Genomic DNA, 22,711 nt, shown 5'->3' with positions numbered 1-22,711 from the left:
GCAATGCTGAGCCTCAACACACACACACACACACACACACACACACCCCACACACAGGCGCGCGCGCGCACGCTCTGTTACTCTCACTCCGACTTTGTCTCATGCTGCACTGTAGTTCAAGACCCAGTTTGCAATGTAAAGGGAAAGAAATGACTGTTTTCATCAATGCTGACAACTGATCATTTAAAATATCTTTAACACTGATATGCACTTACAACTAACAACTCTACACTAATAGTCATAAAGCATCTGAAGCCCAAGCACTCAGTACTTCATGTTATAGAGTCATCCAGTACACTAGTGGAACTGTGTATTACATGTTCTTGGACTTGAATATGGGCTAAGGCTTGGGTCTAATACAGACACTTTAAAATCCTAAAATTTATAATGAGGGTTGGTTGGTGTTCTAGGAAATATAAAAGTAAAAAACAATATTGCTGATACATTTTCTTGCCCATGTACACTATTTGTGTAATGCATAGGCCTGCGTTTCCATCAGTGTAATCTGATTGCAGTGAACTTCCAGAAACAGTAAGGGGAAGAGGAAGCCACAATCATTCAATTAAAACCACACTAAAGTGTTATAATAAACCACATATCAGTTATTTACATGAAGGTTGGGCCTCTCTTAGAATTTTACCTGATAACATTTACTGCTTCTTCAGCAGAGGAGGGAGGAAGGTTTATTAGCACCAGTAAACCCTGACAGTTGGAGTACCAGATTTTGCATGCAACCTGGCTAATTTTTTAGTGTATGGTCCACGACACTGGTGTATTGACAAACGACTTCCAGCTGTTAGATTCAACGACTGGATAATTTCATGGGTACTGAACAAATAACTCACTTTCAGTAAGCACTTCATCCTGGTCAGGGTCACAGTGAATCCAGAGCCTAACACTGGGTGTGAGGCAGCAATACACCCTGGATGGGAAGCCAGTCCATCTCAGAGCATCATGCACACACACATTCACACTATGAGCAATTTATCTTAGCTAATCCACCCACTGCTGTGTTTTTGTGAGGTGGGATGAACCTGAGAACCTAGAGGAAACCGTGAAGACATGGGGAGAATGCAAACAGAAACAGAAACATAGACAGTAACCCAAGCTCAGGATTGTACTGGGTACCCTAGAGCTGTGAGGTGGCTATGTCACTGTGCTATGATTTATTTAAATCTTTTTATATGCAGACATACACATCATGTAACCATAGACACACATAGCATAATATGTTTGCACATAACAAACAAGAAAAAAAATTGATGGAATATTGCAATATGAACTCACTATTATTTGGAAAAGTGGTCAAGGTGTCCTCATCAAAGCAAATCCGAGTCACGTCCCAAGTCTCTAGTTGAGAACTTAAGTTAATGCCTCAAATTGTTAGCTGCAGGCATTTTATTGAGCATACATAAAATGCTGGTATATTAATTTAAGGGAATTAAATTCCCTGCATTCCACTTTCTCTGCCTATACTCGTATTAGGGTGAATGTACTGAAAACATAAAAACAAAAGCATATTATTCATTTATTAACAGCATATTTTGAACAAACCACACCCAGGACAACTTCTAAACAACACTAAACAACAGTTCAAGCAAGGACACAAACATTTGTGCAGTAGAGGCATCTTTCATTGGTAATGTTTTAATAGACTAAGATATTAATAAAACTTAATAAAACAACCACTGTCTTTGGAAGAGATATTACAATAAAAGATAATAATATACTTTATACTTCAATTCAATTTTATTTGTATAATGATTTTAACAATGGACATTGTCACAAAGTAGCTTTACATAAATATATAAATTCAGGATATAAATTTATGAATTTATCCCTAATGAGCAAGTCAGACGCAATTGTGGCAAGGAAAAACTCCCTGAGACGAAATGAGGAAGAAACCTTGAGAGGAACCAGACTCAAAAGGGAACCCATCCTCATCTGGGTGACACCAGATAGCACGATTATAAATAATAGCACAGCACTGCTGAATAATAGTGACAATAATAAACATTTCAGTGTACTATTGTTAACTTATTAAAATGCATTCACCTTATCTAACATATAAGGAAAAACAGAATTCCTCACAGTTTAGTAGCATTTTGGAGTTTCACTTCCCAAGGCAAACATAATTAAATGTGTTTAAACCATACTAAATGTGTTGAAACAATACAGAATGTTCAGTATGATCATATTGAGAATATGACTCCTGAGATGAGCAATGAACCAACAATGGCTTGTAGCCATAGTTTTTTGACACAAACATTATGCTATAGGCTACTATCTACTGTAGTGATTTTTTTAGAGCAATACTTTAATAGGCAGTTGACAGTTGACAACACATACTCATCTGGAATATGGTCTATCAGCTCATTTTGATGTCCCTTTATATGTCCCTTTGTTCACCTGTGTTTGATACAGCAGGTGTCTTTCCCATAGCAGTGTGTGAGGCAAACACAGAACATCTAATAACATGGATAACCAGGGTTGCCAGGGTTGAGCAAAATTTCCAGCCCAATCAAAAATCACAAAAACCACACAAAAGGCCTAAAACTAGTCCATAAAATTTGGCCATTTTTCTTTATTTTCTCAGCCCTTACATGGGAAACAAGGTCACTGGGGTGCACACACATTTCTGATATATGGATAGTATTTGTAAAGACTGCAAGAGGGAAAGAGGGATTATGGAGTGGATAAACTCCATAATCCCCTTTTCCCTCTTGCAATCTTTACAGTAGCTTACAATCGAAATGTACATCGCACACTGTCTGCACTTACAGAGTGATTCCTAGCCCAATGGGCCTTTATTAGTGCTTGCTCCAGTTCCCATTTTTTACCACTAGGTGTAATAATAACTCTCTGGAGCTAAATGGTGCAGTGCACACTCTGCCAAACGATTGTGCAATATCTAGAGAGGCGAGCAAATCAAGGAATATCAGCATTTATTTGTCAAATAGTCATATTTTTTAAAAACCATTGGTCACTCAAAAGAAGTAATTAGTATTTCAACAGAATTTAAAATGTATGGAGTTGAGAATGAGTACTTTATAAAAATTAACATTTGTGGAACGCTTCTAATGCCATTTGATTTGTTTTTAATGCCATTTGAATGTAATTTGAGATCAAATTTGCAGTGGTGATATACAGAAATATTTGTATATAAACATGATTGAAAGTAACTCATGTCAACAGTCAGGAAAATGTTTTTTTATTTCTCTTATTTTACAGCAAGAAATAATACAAAAAGTACAGCATCTGTAGAAATCGCCATATTCCTTTATATAACAGTTAGTTCTGTTCCACTAATCTGATTGGACAAGCAACATTCCAAGAGTGTGGATATTGAGTATAACAGCACTGGTACATTGGCAAGGCAATGCTCTATCCAGCTGTTGCGTCTTTGGGAACTATTTTTGTTGTTAGAGCAAAAATAAATAAAATATTTGGCTATATTGTGTCTGAAATGTCAGTTACTCAATACTATTTTCTTCTTTATAGAACTGTTATATAAAGGCAATATCACTCTCGCAACTGTGCTGTTATATGGCTGTGATTACCTACAGTATGGCCTCATGCCTACAGCTGAATGACAGCCGTGCTAATATTTAATACAACAGCAGTTTAAAAAAAAAAAAAAAAGGGGGGGGGGGGGGGTGTCTGTTCTCTCTAAGCAGAAACCCTGCTCGTAAATTCCACCAAATTGTTTTGTCTGTTCCTGCTGAAGAAGGACTAGGAACCTCCTGTTAACATTGGGTCCATCCATGGAGATTGACTCCCACTGTGCATTTTTGAAGCTTTTTTTGGCAGTGGGTCTGCCTCTCACCCACCCGTGTTAATGTAAATGTGTGGCCATGATTCATTACCTAAAATGCAACTTAAACAGAGCATTGGCCAGTTCAAAGGGGTAAGTACAGAGTTAGTAATTAATATATAAAATGGGAAACTGGTTTTTGCCATTATCAGGAAAAGACTTTAGAGCTTTGAGTCATGACTGACTGAGCAACTGTTTGCTAGCTAGCTGACATTATCCATCAATTTTAATCAAAGTAATGTAAGTATACACCAATCAGCCATAACATTAAAACCACTGACAGGTGACGTGAATGACACTGATTATCTCGTTACAGTGGCAGCTGTCAAGGGGTTTGATATATTAGTCAGCAAGTGAGCAGTCAGTTCTTGAAATTGACGTGTTGGAAGCAGGAAACATGGGCAAGTGTAAGGATTGGAGTGACTCTGACTAGGGCCAAATTGTGATGGCTAGCATCTCCAAAACGGCAGGTCTTGTGGGGTGTTACCGGTATGCAGTGGTTAGTACCTACCAAAAGTGGTCTCAAGGTAAGACAGTGAACCAGCAACAGGGTCATGCTCGCCCAAGGCTCATGGGGAGCGGAGGCTAGCCTGTCTGGTCTGATCTCACAGAAGAGCTACTATAGCACAAACTGCTGAAAAAGTTAATGCTGGCTATGATAGAACGGTGTCAGAACACAGTACATAGCAGCTTGTTGCATATGGGGCTGCACAGCCGCAGACCCATCAGAATGCCCATGCTGACCCCTGTCCACCACCAAAAGTGCATGTCGGGCATGTGAGCATCAGAACTGGACCATGGAACAATGGAAGAATGTGGTCTGGTCTGATGAATCATGTTTTTTTTACATCATGTAGATGGCCAGGTGCGTGTGCATCATTTATCTAGGGAAGAGGTGGCACCAGGATGCACTATGTGGAAAAAGGCAAGCCGGTGGACACAGTCTGATGCTCTGGGCAATGTTCAGGTGGGAAACCTTGGGTCCTAGCATTCATGTGGATGTTACTTTGACACGTACCACCTACCAAAACATTGTTGCAGACTAAGTACACCACTTCATGGCAATGGTATTCCTTAAATTCAGTGGTCTCTTTCAGCAGGATAACGCACCCTGCGACAATGCAAAAAGTGTTCAGGAACGGTTTCAGGAACATGATAAAGAATTCAAGGTGCTGACTTGGCCTCCAAATTCCCCAGATCTCAATCTGATGGAGCATCTGTGGGAAGTGCTGGACAAAAAAGTCCAATTCATGGAGGCCCCCCCCTTGCAACTTACAGGACTTAAAGGATTGGGTGCTAACATCTTGGTGCCAGATAGCACATCACACTTTCATAGGTCTGGTGGAGTTCATGACTCAACATACACAATATTAGGCAGGTGGTTTTAATGTTATGGCTGATCGGTGTACAGCACATGTCATCTTAGATATGTTATCTGTCATCATGCCCCAACTTAGCTGTTCACAGAACCAATGATTAAAGAACCTGAATTGGATGGCAAAATACACACATCAGATAATAAAAATACAAACCAAAGACAAAAACAAAAGAAATAACCTAGACATTATCATAAACAGTCTAGTATTGTATACCCTTGTATACAAGGGTGTCAGTGCTTGTATGTATTATTCTAAGATGTGACCGCTTATGTAGAATAATGTGTGAGGTCCTTTGCGGATTCTCATTTGCTTTGGGTACGATGACGCAATCAGTCTTGGAATGAGGATGTACTTTGTCTTGGAGGTGGGCAGATCCATCAAAAGTTAGAACACTAAATAGAAGTTCCAGAACTAGCACTGTGAGAAGGCACCATTCTCCCATCCCTCATCTGGCCAAATGTGTTACCTTTTGTTAAGGGTATGCAGCTGATGTCTTGCCCAAACTGGATTTAAAAAAATAAAGAGAAAGAGAAAGTATATTAGAGCATCCTGAAATGGTGATAACTATACAAAGATTCTGCAAAAAAACATGAAAATATACATTATATCTCTAAAGGCTGAGCTTTGTATGTAATACTCAAAACGTGAATAACCTGCAGGGTGCTGGTTACTTGCACTACTCCCAAAAGACGACTGGAAATTGTGGATCGTTTCCTGCAGTATCTGTCTTTCTCTTCCCTGAAATTAATATATGCTATTATAACAAAACAGTCTATACATGTCACCAAATCACTTTGAATATTAGCAGTCTATACATGGCACCAAATCACTTTGAATATTTGAATAGCAACAGCTTTCAAAATTAAGACAAAGTTGACTATCAGTTTTTAACAGAAAAAAGGACACCTTTCCAGCATTAAGTTCAGAAATGGCTGCCAGAATCTGTTGTCTGGGCCCATCTGTTTTAATCCCCAGCTCCTGCAGATCTCTGTCAGTCAAAGTCAAAAAGGCCTCCATGTCTACCTACAGATAAAACAATAAGGGTAATTTACAGAGATTAATAAATGCAAGCACGCAATGATAATGTTTGGGAATAGGTGTAACTTAGTCAAAGAGGAAATAAAACTATTCATTTGTTAAATCCACTGTACATTTTTGTGCTTATTCTCAGCATTTGCTTTGCTTTGCCATAACAGTTATTGAAACAACATGTAAATACAAGAAAATTACAGACTTTACAGATATCCATGTCTATACCTCCTGTTCTTCAAAGATGGGCTGATATTTCTCCAGGGAAAGTTTTCTTAGTATACCTGAAAGCTCATCTGTAAAAAAGGATAAGGGCAAAGGTATAAATCACAACACTGACACAGTGGGTTTGGAAACGATTCAAACCACTTCACACAAATGATTTGTGCACACTTTACTGTGTTAAAGATTTATGACTACAGCTCCAATTCTTCTGGGGTAAGTCTCTACAGGCTACAAGTGTTTGAACTGCCGTCTTCAGGTCTCTCCACAGAAGTCCACAGAAGGGTTCAAGTCTGGGATTTGGCTGGGCCACTCAAGGACATTCAGAGACTTGTCCCAAAGGCACTCCAGCATTGTGTTGGCTGTATTCTTCAAGTTTTTGTCATGCTGAAAGATTAAACCTTGCCATAGTCTGAGGTTGTGTCCATTTGGAGCACGTTTTCTTCAAGAAACTCTCTGTATTTGGCTGTGTTCATCCTTCCTCATCCTTCTTCCCTCAGTTTTAACCAGGAACGGGTTCCTGCTGCTGAGAAGTACTCCCATATCGTGATGCTGCTACCACCATGCTTCACCATAGGGATGTTATTTGTAAATTGATGAGCAGTATTTTTTTCTCAGCAGGGGCTTTCATTTAGCCACTTTACCATAAAGCCCTGATTGATGGAGTACTTCTGAGATGGACGTCCTTCTGGCAGGTTCTCCCTTCTCTGCAGAGGACTTCTAAAGCTCTGTTAGAATGGCCAATGGATTCTTGTACACTCCCTGACCAAAGCCATTCTAGCCTGGTTACTGAGTTTGGCTGGACAGCCAACTCTAGGAAGAGTCCTGGTGATTCCAAACTTCGTTTGTTTCACAATGATGGAACCCACTGTGCTCCATAGAACATTCAAAATTTTAGATATGGTTATATACCCTTGCCCGACACAATTTGATCAGGGTGGTCTATGGAGAGTTCCTTGGACTTCATGGCTTGGTTTTTGGTCTGACATGCACTGTGACTACACGCCTTATACAGACAGAGGTGTGCCTTTCTAAATACCCTGCCTAAGCTCTCAGTTCAGTACTAAGAGCACCACATAGTCGATACTGGTAAGGAGAGGGTAAGCTCCATACACAACTCTACCAGGTAATACAGGCTGATGATACTGGCTCAGATATGTTAGGAAATGGTACACAAAAAAACTGATAGCTCTGGCATACCTAGTCGAATCACAGTAGTGTGAATGACAGTGCATTCCTAAATACCAATAAGTCTGATAATTTTTATTTGCACTGACCTTCGTCAGTGATGGTGCCACTGCTGGATCCACCACTACTTTTAGAACATGGCTGGGAGGAAGCAGAAGATAGGGTTTCACCAATGAGAGGTTTCGGAGTTGGGGATGGCGATGGAGTCAGGGTAGGGGATGTACTCTTAGATGTGGAGGAATTCCCAGACTGTGGCCTCTTCTTTAGATCAACCTTCTGTGGAGATTGGAGGCTGATTTTAGACTGATAGAAATTAAGAACACTCATAAGACACACTTACTTGGTGTAGCTAATATGGTTGCTATACATTGAAGACAAATTAGGTTTGAGATCAAAAGATGAATATGAGAAGATAGACCAGAATTTCGGCTTTCATTTCTGATATTTACATCTAGATGTGCTAAACAACTTAGAACATGGCAACTTTTGTTTGAACACACATTTTTCAAGTGATCAAAATATTGATCATATGACTGGTGAGTGTTTATTGTTGATTACAGAAATATAGATTGATTACAGAAATATAGTGGCCATACCACAAGATGCAAACCACTCATCAGCAGTAAGAATCAGAAGGCTAGATAGAAATTCACAAGGAGTTCTGGAACCAAGATTAAACTATACCAAAGTGATGGCTAAAATGTGGAGAAAGAAAGGATTTACTCATGATCTAAAACATTCAAGCTCATCGATCAAGCACAGTGGAGGTAGTGCCATGGCTTGGGCATGCATGGCTTGGGTGGTCTGCCACCAAAGGTGCCATGCTCTAAGTTGTTTAACACATCTAGGTGTAAATATCAGGAAATGAAAGCTGAAATTCTGATCTATCGTCTCATATTCATCTTTTGATCTCAAACCCAAAGATCTTCAGTGAATAACAAAAAAAGAACTGGCCTTGCTGTTCCAATACTTTCAGACAGGACTACATCTGCTCATACATGCAGTTATGCAATAAATCAGCCAATCAGGTAGCAGCGCAATTCATAAAATCATGCAGAGTCAAGTCAAGCGTTTCAGTTAAAGTTCACGTCAAACATCAGAATGATAAAAAAAAAAAAAAAAAAAAAAAAAGATCTCTCTGATGTACATGATCAGCTACAATATTCAGATACGCCGTGGTTCCTTGATTGGTATTAAGGGGCCCAACAGTAGAAACAGAGATTCATCTGATGTTGTTGACCTTGATGTTTTTCCAATCTTTGATTGTCCAGTTACAGTGAGTCTGTGGCTACTGTATTTGGCTGCCTCAAGGTTTGATGTGCTGTGCGCTCTGTGATGCTTTTCTGCTCACCATGGACGTAACCATTTGTTTCCTATGAGTTCTCTGGTTTCTTCCCACAGTCCAAATACAAGTAGGAGAAATGGCTACACTAGATTGCCACTAGGTGAGAATAAGTGTGTGAATGTGTATGTGAATGGTGCCCTGTGATGGTGAGATGGAGTGGTGTCTCATCCAGGGTGAAATGCCCAGCCTTGCGCACAGATTTGTTTGCTGTTAGGCTCCAGATCCACCGCAACCCTGCTCAGGATAAAGCATTTCCTGAAGATGAATGAATTAATGGTTATGTAAAAAGACTACTTCATATTCATCATAAATGGATCTAGAAATGTACGGCTATTTAAAGATAACATGACCAGTATGGCCTCAATCTAACCTTAACTATTGCAAACATTTATTATAGCTATTGCGTCATTATAAACATACACTCTGGCAACAATAACCATGCCATGGTTAAAGTCACAGAGATTATACTTTTTCCCCCATTCTGATGTTTGATGTGAACATTAATTTCAGCTCTTATCTGCATGATCTTCACCTATATCTGCATGATTTTATAGATTGTGCTGCTGCCACATGATTGAATAATTGGAAAACTGCATAAATGATCACGTGTACAGGTGTTCCTATTAAAGTGGACGGTGAGTGTACAGTACAAGAAAAATCCTAAATCGTATTCACAAACTAATCTTAACATTAACAAATCTTAGCTAAGAATCTGAGGCAAGTTAAACAGTAGCCTAAAATTTAAATTAGCAAGCACCTTAGATAACCCTCATCACAACTTCACAACTTAAAGTCCATCATAAAATGAAAACAGACATATTGTCAGAGATTTCACCTGTTATAAGTGATTTGATGAAGTGACTACGGTGTAATGTGTCAGTGGTTTCTTACATCCAAATGTTGCACAATGTGCTAAAAAAAAATCTTGTCTGACACTAATTTCATATAAAAATAGACCAAACTATTTTGCATCTCTTGATAAGAAAAAAAAAATATCAGCAGGACCATACCCATCTGGAGTGCAAGTCACTTGTCACCAGGCTCGGGTTGCTCTGAATGCTAGGCAGGCTAATGTCAGGCACGGTGGGCAGGGGTGTAGAGGTTGATGCCTCATGGGTTGGTGGTTTGATATCAAGCAGGCCTGCGGCCCTCTTCCTTTGGGCAGCAATTTGAGACAGTACGCTGTCTGATGCACTGCCTCCTGAACAGAGAGTCGAATGCGTAAGACGATTAAGAAAAGCTCCCTGAAGCAAGCACCCAGAGCAAGGGTTTCATTTTTGCAGCATAAAGACATCATATATTGGTATAAATCCTTATGAAAAACAAGGTGCATATATTTACAAGGTAAATTGAGTGGTCAGGAGTGGTCACTGAGCTTTTTCCTACAAAATCTGTTAATCAGAAAGCTGTTCTCTTAGTAAATTGAGATGATTTAATGTTTCATCAAAATCCAATCTCCTGCAAAATGGGTGAGCTTAGCTAAATTTAATTAACTGGCTAACATTAAATATTGTTTCTTCATTAACTCTGGGACATTAAATCGCAATCTCCACATTCCTATGTTTTAAACTAGGTATTTCATTAGGTTAAAGATTGCATACTATTATATGGCATTGCGGAAGCGGGGGCGTGGTCGAGCGCCGGTTTGCGAATGGAGGGTGGAGCCGGAGAAGGTGAGTGTTAAGGATGACACACCTGCCTGAAATTTGGCTAACAAGTGTTGCACTGAGCGGCAGAAAGCATAAAGAGGAGAGAGACGCTGAGCTGCACTGAGCTGTGTGTGCGTGTTTGTGTGTGTGTGCGCGGACACGTGCACGTGCATGTTGTTTAAAATAAAACCACAGAAAAAGCGAGTGAAGTATTAACGGCCAATAAAAGAGCCTTTTTGAGCTGTTCCAGGCCTGCCTCCTGTATACTCATTCTCATCCCGAGCCAGAGCAAGTGTCACAGGCATATGTACTTCTAAAGAAATCAACTTTGTTTATATTTAGCTTTTAAAAGAATCATCACATTAATGACTCAAGAGCAGTTTTATACATGCAAACAATTACAGGCTTATAATATGGCTCATAACATGATCCACATAAACATCCGTCCATTTTCTGTCCCGCTTATTCTACACAGGGTGGCAGAGAGCCTGGAGCCTATCGCAGAGGGATGCAGGGCACAATTGCACACACACACCATGGACAATTTAGAGATGCCAATCAGCTTACAACGCATGTATTTGGACTGGGGGAGGAAATTGGAGCAGAAACCCCCAAATCACAGGAAGAACATACAAACACTGCACACACGCTAGCCTGATCTTCCTTCTGCCACATAACATAGCATTAATACATTAGCCGTGCAGCACAGAGGACATGCAGGCAGTATTAATTTGCACAGCGGATGTATTCAAACCAGGTGTGGGATTGTGGTGTGCATATTCAAAGACTGCCTTCAGTTCCGTGAATAGAGACATGCATGGCGACATTATGTGGCCAGGACAGAGCACGACTCTGGCTCAAAAATCTGCTAATGCAAAACAGCCACGGTTGTCAAGCACCTCTGTGGCCGGGAGGATGCACCGAGATTGTGTGTCATTGGTTAGAAAGTTGACAAAAACGCATTTACACAGACCCACAAAAACTTCTGCACTTTTAAACATAGATATTTTTAATGCACTACCAGCATTTCTACTACTACTACTACTACTAATAATAATAATAATAATAATAATAAAAGAATATTTATTTGGGAGGAAAAGCTAATTTATGCGATTCAATTTCTCACTACAAGGTAACACATTATGCATGCAGATCCCAACCTTTGTGACATTGTTGGCTATAATCAATAAAAGCAAAAATTAGCAAAAGTTTTCTTATATTGTTATAATATATAATATGATATAATTTTATTATATTGTTATAATTATGCTGTGTCTTTGGGTGTACCTGAACGGTTATGCAAGTCTGATGTATGGCGGTTGACCCCTCCTACTCCATTGGAACCCCCTGATGAGTGAGGTGAGTTATAGTTGCCCGAGTTGGAAGGGGAGGAGGATGGGACCTTACTGATACTGGAAAACTTCATAGATCTGCTCACTACTCGACTTATGGATGTCTAAAACATCAGCAGAAAGCAGGTACAGATGATCAGGGAAAAAAAACTCCAAAAAAAAAAACCCCACAAGCTCACAGACAATTTCGGCACCAATATTACTGCACCCCTTTTGTATGAATCTTTACTCCTTAAATAAGACTGACTGCTACTTTTTACATTTTGAATCACTGACTGAAATGTGTGCCTTCTTCATGGTCCATTGATTCTATACAGCCTATGTGAAATGCATCTTAATGCTGAACTCACACTACACAATTTTAGCCCCGATTTCCCTGTCGGAAGCTAATTTTGAGGATTCATATGTTGTCATGCGCAGCAGATCCCTGAATCCAGTTCTATCATCAATCAACTTTTGTGGGAGGACCAAGGCAAAATGTAAGCACAATATATTACACGACATTGCTTCTATAAGCAACGATTTGTCATGTCATACCATGATGGTTGTTAGGAACAGCAAAAATACAGAAAAAAACCTGAATAAAAAAGTTAAATGGCAGAACAAAGTCAGGTGGTGTGAACAGTACTGCAATTCTGAGATACTGAAAGTCATGTAGTGTCCAACTGACATAAATCATACCATAGACAAGGCCATATTAGGCACTTACAATATCAGAGTTTCCACTGGTGTTGAAGTTGGCTTTGCTTGGTCTCTGAGGCATAGTCAGACGAGACTGCTCACTTGTCTTGCCTCCCTCTTTCAAAACCCGTGAGCGGTCTGAGTTCCATGGCTCAAAGTTGGATGGAGGCAGGAAGGGTGGGATAACGGCTTTAAGCTTGTCATTGGGCAAGCGAGTCAGAGGTGCACCATTTCTCAGCTAAACAGAGAGATAATTATACTTACTGTAAAAGAAGGTTTCAAATCCATGAGAGGTCATGAAATACTTACCATTGTGGTAATGAGAAAGTCATCTTTGTCACTGCTGTTTCTGCCAAGACCTTCAAAAATCATAGAATACCACAACTGACTTATATTCTTCATAAATCTTATACTTTTTGTGACAACTTGAGAAAGTTAGTATTGTTTTTAATAATATTTGAAATCATCCAGCAGTTTATACAGTGAAATATCACACATGTTGAACAGTGCTTCCCTTTAAAGAATCTTAAATTAAGCTAAAATTCTTTAGTTACTTAAAAAAAAAGAGTAGCAATACCTAAAATCATGAACAGCATCTTACCACTGTCTTTGCTCTTATCAGTCCATGCAATGGTGAGGTCATCCCTAGGAGCTCCAGCAGGAGAAACCATTGCACCACTTGGTTCAGAGCTGTTTGTGTCTGTTCTGTTCTCTGCCTTCATGGTAGCATCCAGCAGAACCCCTGGGTTATCATGGAATGGAGCTAAGCGATTGGGAGCGAGCCCATGCCTTAGTGTGTGTGTTAGCTTGAGTCTACGAAAGCGATTGGACATACGGTTCCACCAGGACTGGAGAGGAAGAGAGGAGAAGAAGAGTACAAAAGAACTGTCTGTAAGCCTATACAATATCTGGTTTGTAAGGGGCCATATTCCAGCCAAGCAAGAGCATTAGTAATGACTTAAACTGTGGTGAGGCAAGTTTTTATATGGATCTAATACAGACCAGTAGGACATACAGACATTAAATTATGCATCAGATACTATGTACAAGTACACAGAGTCCCACCTTCAGGCCTCCTTTATCATCTGGTGGTACAAGTACACTGGGAGACAGGTGTTTCTTGGTGGAGATCTTGTCTCTGTGCCTACTCTTGTCTTTATCTACCATCATACACACAGCAGCCAACAGTCTCACTAATTCAGTGTCTTGAGTAAGATAAAGAAGAAGTGGGAAAGAAAAGGAATGAGATTCTTATTTATTTATTTACTTACTCTAGGAAAAAAAAACAATGTATGATAATTATGATTACAAAGCAGTTCCTCAATGATAAGAATTTTTCACTCTACCTGGGTCGTTTAATAGCATGACTAAGTCAAAGGCTGTGTATCCATTCTTGGCTCTTAGGTTTACATCAGCTCCCTGACTCAGCAGATATTTCACCACATCCTTATTCCTGCAAAAAGAAAAAAGAGCAGGACATCTAAACAGTGTGTCTGAGAAGTGCGGCATTTATTACAAAAAAAAAAATGTGGGAAAATTTTGTTAAGGCAATTGTGATTTTTTTTTTAACAGAAAATAACCAGTATTAGTGTAAATTCAGACATGCAAGCCTTACCCATGATATGTTGCCTGCATAAGAGCTGTCCAGCCATGGACCCCATCCTGTTTGTCTATGTCTGCATTCCTCTCAACCAGAAGCTGCACAACTTCCAACAGTCCGCTCACAGCTGCAATCATCAAAGGTGATGCTCCATCTGCATTAGCCATGTTCACCTGAGACGGATCCTCCTCTAGTATCTCTTTTACCAGTTGAGCATTTCCTATAACACACAGTCACACACCCACAATGACACACACACATAGAGACACACACACAGACACACACACAAATAAAAAAAAAACAAGTCTGGGGCATCAGTACAAATAATGATCTGTTTATACATTTATCCATATCATATTACTGTATTATCATTGAGGCCCTATTCAGTAAGTTACTTTAAAACATTCATTATCCTTAGTGGCACTCACCTAACTTTAGAGCACTGAAAACATCAGGCCTTTTCTTCTCATCATCTAGTGGGAAAAGGATAGAAAGAAAAGAATACCAGAAAAAAAAGAAAATATAAATAAATTTAATCCTAAAAATAATCGCCCTTTATTTAATTTAATACATACGTCTCTCTACTCCAAACACATACATCTCTATTTCAAAGAGCTAAAATAGCTGGGGTTGTATTTACCATTTACAATAGACACTGACACATGTCTGTGATGTGTCACTACACTGCTACTTGCACTCTGAATATACCCCTGCATGTTGCCCATGTTATAGATCAGAATAATTGGATAATATGGTAAAATGATGGTAACATTCAGTGAAATACATAAACATAAACTTAGTTTCAAATAAGTTACCAGTTTAAGATGGATGCACTTATTATGTAACATACAACTGGGTCATTGATATTTCTATGCATTTCTTGTGTTGGCTGAGTGTCTCAGGTCATTGTCATGTTGGAAGGTGAACATTGCTCTATTCTGAGGTCCTGAGCAGGTCTTTCTCAAGGACGTCTCTGTACTATGATCTGTACATCCTGACAAATTTCTCAGTCCTTGCACCGTGCTTCACCATAGGGATGGAATTGGCCAGGTGATGAGCGATGCCTGCTTAAACTCCAACCGATGCTGGTTAACTTCCAAAGAGGTTACCAAGCTTTGGAAAGCACCACAGTGCTACTTGTTCATTTTGTGGGTTTGGCGAAAGGCCCAAAGTACTCTATATATTATAAGATATATATATATATATATATATATATATATATATATATATATATATATATATATATGTATATATAGATAAGATACATAAATAAGATATATAGAGAAGATATATAGATATTTTATATATACAGGTATATCTCTAAACAAGGTGTATTAGCACAGTCACAGTAAAAGTTGCTCACTAAGACCTGTGTGTAATTTAGCCTAAATACTTTTCTAGTTTAGGTTGCCTTTTTTACCATAGATGTTATATCTTCTCAGTACAAATGTTTTGTTCATAAACAATTCTGTCTTTTTTTTTTTTAACAAGTCACTAAGGTGAACAACTCAATACAGGTCACTGCCATGGACTGAACCATTCTTTCTGTCCAGCTTCTGCCAATAGACTTGCACTCAGTGGATCCAAGACTGACTACTACTACTAAAGGTAGGCTGTATTTATCAAAGGATTCTGACAGTGGTTAGGAAAAATTAATGTATACTCCCAACTCCTGGGAACGAGTAAAGGAATCACTGATCAAAAATGCAGAATCTGTGCTAATGTTATGAGCTAAATAACCCAACAGGCTGACTCACACACTGGAGAATACCAGGGTGAAGGACATAATCTAAGGACTCTAAAGTACTCACTGATCCAAGTTATTTTTACTTGTTTCATGTTTTGTAAAAGCAAATGAGACAGGGCAACAAATAGCAAAAATCAAGTTGATAAATAAATTAACATTACAAATTCTGTAAAAAAAAAAAAAAAAATGCCGCATTTCTGCCACTGTTGAGCACCAGTATGGATTAGGTTGACAGTTCCTCAGAACATTCAATAACATATGAGCAAAGATAATGTCATTCATCATCCCATTCTCCTTCCATCGACCAATCTTACCTGGTTGTGGACGAACTGTGGTGATGGAATCCAGATAACTTTTCACCTCTTTTTGCTTAAGATGCAGTGCCACTTCAAAAGCTGTTTTGGATAGAACATTAAGATGATCAGGATCAGCACCCCTCTCTACTAGCTGCTGAGCTATACTAGCCTTTCCACTCAATGTGGCTAACATTAGTGCACTCCAACCCGTGGTCTTCTGTGAAAAGTTCACGTCGGCTCCCCACTCCAAAAGCAGTCTGACCATAGCCTCATGACCCTGCTGAGCACTAACCAATAAAGACGTGATATCCAAAAAGTTCTTCCCATTATCATTGTGGTTACTGTTGTTCCCGTTAGAATTTCTTTCAGCTGCAGAAAGGTGGTCAAAGTCATCCACAAATGCTCCATGCTCAAGGAGGAGTTTGGCAACATGTGTATGGCCTCCACGGGCTGCCATACTGAGTACACTAGCTCCCATGCGATTCCTGCCATTGATCTCTGCCCCATTCTCAAGCAAGATGTGAGACACGTTCAAATGGCCAAACCTGTAAAAAAACAGAGAAAGTCAATCCACAGAGATCTGGGAACTGAGTTCTTATAGTGTAAGGTCATTATAAAATAAAATCCCACAGTATTTAAGAAATAGTGTACATGTAGCTAGCTATCTATGCCTTCAAAAACACCATGTTTGAAAAAACAATTAGCAAAATATTAGGGGTGTAACGATATGGTGTATCATACTGTATCATTTGATATGAGGCTCTTGATTCGATATGTCTCTGTATCAAACAAAACCGTAAAATACCACTTACATTACGCAAGGTGTAATAAAGATTTACACTTAATCAAGTCCACATTTCCTACAAAAAGATAGTCAGAAAATCATGGGAATAGAACGCTTAGCACTTGAACTGTAGGCTGTTTTAACGGTTACTTGTTTGTTTTAGTGTAGGCTACATATAGGTCTTAGCTAGTTGCTTGCAATTAGGAGGGAAGTGAGCTGTCAGCAGTGTGAAACAGAACGGTGCCAAATTTGACAACAGAATGCTAGACAGCAGGGAACGTTCCGGGAACATTCACTAACAGAACATTCCCTGTTGCCTAGCGTGTTATAGTCAAATTTATTAGTGAGACACCTGCGTTTGCTTCCTGTTACAACAAAGCCCAATGCGGGGCTCAATGTTAGTAATTGCAAGTCTGAGGTCATCGTCTACCTGGAGGTGATTTCAATACTTTTTGTTCAGCGCGCCAATTTAGAAAAACCTACCTCACACAGGTATGTTGACTCGAACAGAATTAGAAATCTGACAATTGAGAGTATTCGTTAATCATCAGCAACTAAAATGAAGACAGTGAGCATGTGACAAAGTGGTGTCTCAATTTGTTGTTACTCTTTACGTCAATTAATTGCTTCTCCATTTCGACAGCTAGGTCTTTGCCTGGGCAACTGAAGGGGTCCTGGACCCACGCAAATGACGTGCAAACGTCGCTGAAATAGCCTAATTGCTGTTTCAGTCCAACAACGTGTTCAGTGATGGTGTGCATCAAAGGAGAGATATTCCCCATCCCTGCCTCTTGCACACAGTCAGAAAAGGTTCGAAACGTGTCAACATTTTTGTTTACCAGCCGATCACGTCAAAGATCCAATTTCCCAGTGAATGCACGGACTTTGTCTGCAAGCAGTCAGATAGTTGCACCTCTCCCATGCGTCGCTGTATTGAGCGAGTTCAGTCGATCAAAAATGTTCACTAGATATGACAGCTGTGCTACCCACAGGGGATCATCAAGGTAACTCGCAAGTTCGGATGAAAGCATCAGATAGAATGGATTTGACCTCTGCATGCAAATCATACCAGCGATGTTGCACTTAGCTTCTGGACAGCCAGTGCACCTCTGTGTGAAAGAGTAGCTGCTCGTGCTCGGACGCCATATCCCGACACAGCAGCGAAAACAGGCGTGCTTTAATATAATTCACCCTTTGCACTACTTGCTTTATAACAGGCTCAAGAGACTCTGGTATTTTCTTTGCAGCAAGGACTTCATGATGGATCATGCAATGGGTCCGCTTTGCTTAAGGGGCTATCTGCTGGACACATGTGACCAAGCCGCTCACCCTCCCACGCACTGAATGGGTGCAGTTTGTGCACATCCCAACACATTTATCCCACGCCATACCTGCATCTTGAACAAACCCATCCAGCATATCAAATAATGTGTCGCCAGTCGTGCAAGCTGGAAGAGGCCGACAAAAAAGAATCTCCCCCTCAATGCTATCGTCTTTCACGTACTGGACATAACTCAGCAATTGTGCTAGCCCTGCCACATCTGTAGTTTCATCCAGCTGCAATGTATAATCACATCACTTGCCAGATCTGATACCAGCGATTAACTGTGTCATTTGAAAGGGGAATGTAAGTAATCTGCTGGGAGAAATTTTCTCCAAACATATTTTACAGATGTCTTTCACAGCAGGCAGAACAGTTGCTAGACATCTGCTAGACATAATGGTGTGTTTGCTGATAGTGTGTTTTTGCTGTTCTAGCCTAGTTAATCTCCATTTGAAAAAATCCAGAGGCCTGTGTTTAAGTGTCGGTTGTTTTGTCTCTAAACTTGCGACATTCCGAATTGTGACATTTCCACTTGCATGGTTTCAAGCTATCGTTTGCTAGCACATCTGCACAAACCACACACCAGGGAAGTGCTTCTGCATCTGTTCCAGCAAGAGAAAACCCAAAGCGGAGATAACTATGGTCATCTTTTTGTATTTTGCCTTTTTTGGGGGTTAGATGCCAATCCTTTTGGCACGTGTCATGTGTTGCCGTTTCTAATGCCTAACCCCTAAAAAGTCCTGTCCACTACATAAACCCTGACTGCATATATATTTCTCACTCTTATTTGAGCCATACACTATTTATATGTACTTCGATGCTTTTGCAGTTGCTCCTTTTGCTAATAACATGCAGAATGCACCTCAGTACATCAGTTCAGATGAGCTTGCGAAAGAAGGAGGACAAAAGACAAATGGAAGAAAGACAAGCTACAAGCATCATATCTGATCCTAAGGGACTGTTGAACTACCTATCAGTACTCTGTGAAAGCAGCCAGAGCAAAATATTTCTTGTAAATTTTTTGTAAAAATTCTCATAGCCCTAAGATTCTTTTTAATACAATAAATGCAGTACTGAATCCTGCTCTCACATCTATCCCAGAGGCCACTGCAGAAACGTGAAGAGTTTTTGAAGTTTTTCATTTTTAAGTTTTCATTGAGCTCTAAACAATTTTAGACCAATCTCTGAACTATCATTCTTTTAAAGGTTTTAGAAAAGGTAATTTTATCTCAGCTTTCATCACTCCTAACCAGGAACAACATTTTTGAAAAATTCCACTCAGCCTTTAGACAACACCATAGCATGGAATCTGCCCTCCTCAAAGTAGCTAATGAACTGACTACTGATTCTGGAAAGTGTACTGTTTTAATTTTGCTAAATCTTAGTGCAGCCCTTGATACGATTGAACACAGAATTCTTCTGGATCTTCTAAAGTGTGGTGTAGATCTCCAGGGCACAGCTTTGAAGTGGTTTGCCTCCTACCTTAATAACAGGACTTTCTCAGTTAGGATTAGGTAACATCTCCTCTTCTTTGGCTACTATTAACTTGGAGTACCCAAGGGATCTGTCTTGGCCCCTGTTTTGTTTTCCTTGTACATGCTTCTGCTCTGGTCTAACTTTCAGAAATAGAACATCTTATCACTGCTATGTGAACAATACACAGTTCTACCTTTTCATTTTTGACTGTCTCATGGATATTACATGCTGGATATCAAAAAACTTTCTGCAACTGAACCAGGATAAGACTGAAGTTCTTATATTTGGTCAACCTGCTTCCACCACAGCTATAGCTGATAATCTGGGTCCATTATTAGCTACAGCTATGTAAAAAAAAAATCTAGGCATCACCTTTGATTCTGCCCCAAAATTTGACAAGCAAATAAACTCAGTTGTGAGAGGTAGTGTGAGAGTTTTTTTTTATTTTCAATTTCAAGCCACTGCTAAACTAAAATGCATCTCATCATTTAAAGATCTGGAAACTGTCATTCATACTTTCATTTCTTCCCATATAGACTACTGCAATTCCCTTTATGTTGGGATCGGTCAGTCAACCTTGTAGCGCCTTCAGCTGGACGAAAAGGCAGCTGCTAGGATTCTAACAGGTATCAAGGAAATGGAAAGCATCTCCCGCCACTGGCTACCAGTTAAATACAGAATTTAATTTAAGGTTTTATTGTCTGTTTTTAAAGCTCTACATAGTACTGCACCAACCTACATCTCCGATCTTCTTTGCCCCTTTCTACCTCCAGAACCTTGAGATCTTCTAACCAGCAACTCCATTCTACACTCATAGGAAGCTCAGTGGTGACCAGGCCTTTTCTGATGCTGCTGCAAGATTGTGGAATAGTCTACCATTGTTTATGAAGTCATTTCCCATGACAGACATTATTAAATCAAATCAGAAAACATTTATTCTCCAAGGCATCTGAGTCCTTGTAAAGTCTCCATCATGTGGCTGTTTTTTTACTTTTGTCTTGTTAATGATGGTCTTTGTTTTTGCTGTCTTTCTATTGTTGTATTTAATCTATTTGATTTCTTAATTGTGTTGTTTTTATTTTATTCTGTTTTAATTTTATATTGATTTGATTTTTCTGTGCAGCATTTTGGTTGACACTTTCTGTATTTTAAGTATGCTGTAAAAGAAATAAAGTTTACTTGACTTGACTCATGAAATCCGATAGCTCCAGATTACAATGGCCAACACCAATTATATGTTATATGGTCACATGACACATGTTATAACAGTTAAAAACAGCTCTTCATTAGCTTACAAACAACATCAAAGGCTGATGAAACTTTTTTTCTATTGTTTTGTTTTGTGTTTTTTTTTTTTATAATAAAACAGTTAGTTCTGGTCCACTAATCTGATTGGACAAGCGCTGTTCCAAGGGCGCTAATATTTAGTATAACAGTACTGGGACATTTCACTGTTTGTATCACTCCGCCTGTCTGTGTTCACTACTTTTAGCAACAGTTCACTACACTGAAACCGTCACTCCACTTACTATGGGATGTCAGTCAGTCTGGGCGTTGGCATGGCAACACGCAACGCTCTATCCAGCTGTGGCGTCTTTGGGAACTATTTTCGTTGAACAAAAATAAACAAAATAGGCTGTTTGGCCATATTGTGTCAGAAATATCAGTTATTCGATATTAATTTCTTGTTTACAGAGCTGTTGTAATAAAGTAATATCACACTCTTGTATTGAATATAAGCACGGCTGTGATTACGTGTGGGACTCGGCCTACAGTCTCGCGCCTACAGCCGAATCACAGCTGTGCTGATGTTCACTACAACAGCACTCCTGCTCGCGCGTAAATAAATATATACTAATATAATAATAATAAAAAAAAAAAGACCTGAGCGAGGTAAGTCTCGAGTAAATATTGAGTAAATGTCCTACCTCGCTGCTTGCATTAGTGGCGTCCAGCCATAATTATTCCGGCTATCCACAGACGCCCCTTTTCTCAGTAAGAAGCGAACTAAGTGCTCGTGCCCGCTCGCTGCCGCGAAGTGTAGCGCAGTGTTTCCTTCTTCATCGGTGCAATCGACGGGGACAAGCGGCAATCCTCCGCGCGCGATGTCCACACTGCACTCCGACACAGAATCCAGGCGTGTTTTGGACTGTCTCCCCGAGTCGTTCCCAGCAGGCTCGAGAATGCTCTTTGCACTCTCATAGTCGCCTTCATCGCAAGCACGGAACAACAAGAGGGAGTTTGCTGGAACGCCGAAATTCATTTTTTTCTCGTTCTACGCATCGGTGCGGACATTAACGACATCATCGGCATACGGTGATGTTGTTAACCGCAGGAGCAGGAACATACATTACTCAACAATCAAGTTGAAGAACTTGGGAACTTTTTTTTTTTTTTTCCCCAATGCAATGTTTGCGCGCGCGCACTCTCATGGAATGCGCATGCTCGCTGAAGGGTCATTCAGCCTCCACAGACGACCACGAGCCAGTTCCGTTTGTCAAAATACATGTTGAGCAAAACTTTTCTAGGCATCATTCCTTGTCATATCAAATATCCAAAAGAATCTCGCCAGTAATAGCATTCAATTAGTAAGTCTTAGATGTGAGATGCAGCAATTATTAACATTAAAAGTGTTAATAAGTGTTAGTGCAGTAGACTGGGACAAAACTACATCACCTAAAAATTTCAGTTGTATTTTTGCTTCCTACACTGTTACTGACCAGAGAGATGCAAGAGGTAGGCTACGTGTCCACTGGACGCAAAGTCGACACCCAAAATTTCACTCCCGTTCATTTCCAACGGGGTGTAGTGAACTAATGCACAAG

General features: G+C 39.7%; 1 protein-coding gene across 1 annotated transcript; it reads right to left on the bottom strand.

The window, feature by feature from the left end:
* Positions 1-3,190: 3,190 nt before the first annotated feature.
* On the bottom strand, positions 3,191-22,283 carry LOC113533036 (ankyrin repeat and SAM domain-containing protein 6). Its single transcript, XM_026924837.3, has 16 exons — positions 21,815-22,283; positions 16,321-16,847; positions 14,688-14,732; positions 14,275-14,479; positions 14,006-14,112; positions 13,725-13,864; positions 13,261-13,507; positions 12,969-13,018; positions 12,688-12,897; positions 11,914-12,082; positions 9,988-10,178; positions 7,722-7,908; positions 6,451-6,518; positions 6,100-6,216; positions 5,847-5,931; positions 3,191-5,696 (listed from the first exon to the last, which is right to left on the bottom strand). The coding sequence occupies exons 1-16, from the start codon at positions 22,147-22,149 to the stop codon at positions 5,656-5,658; spliced, it is 2,724 nt and encodes a 907-aa protein (XP_026780638.1). The 5' UTR covers positions 22,150-22,283; the 3' UTR covers positions 3,191-5,655.
* Positions 22,284-22,711: the final 428 nt, after the last annotated feature.

Source organism: Pangasianodon hypophthalmus, chromosome 22 (genome assembly GCF_027358585.1).
Source record: "Pangasianodon hypophthalmus isolate fPanHyp1 chromosome 22, fPanHyp1.pri, whole genome shotgun sequence".
Classification (NCBI taxonomy): domain Eukaryota; kingdom Metazoa; phylum Chordata; class Actinopteri; order Siluriformes; family Pangasiidae; genus Pangasianodon; species Pangasianodon hypophthalmus.
Note: the sequence above shows the minus strand (reverse complement) of the source record. Positions and strands in the feature narration are given on the sequence as shown.

Coding starts and splice junctions, on each gene's coding strand:
- LOC113533036 (XM_026924837.3), bottom strand. CDS start 22,149: ATGAATTTCGGCGTTCCAGCAAACTCCCTCTTGTTGTTCCGTGCTTGC. Junction 14,733..16,320: donor CACAGTTCGTCCACAACCAG/GTAAGATTGGTC, acceptor TTTTCCCACTAG/ATGATGAGAAGAAAAGGCCT. Junction 6,217..6,450: donor CCATCTTTGAAGAACAGGAG/GTATAGACATGG, acceptor TTTTATCTGTAG/GTAGACATGGAGGCCTTTTT.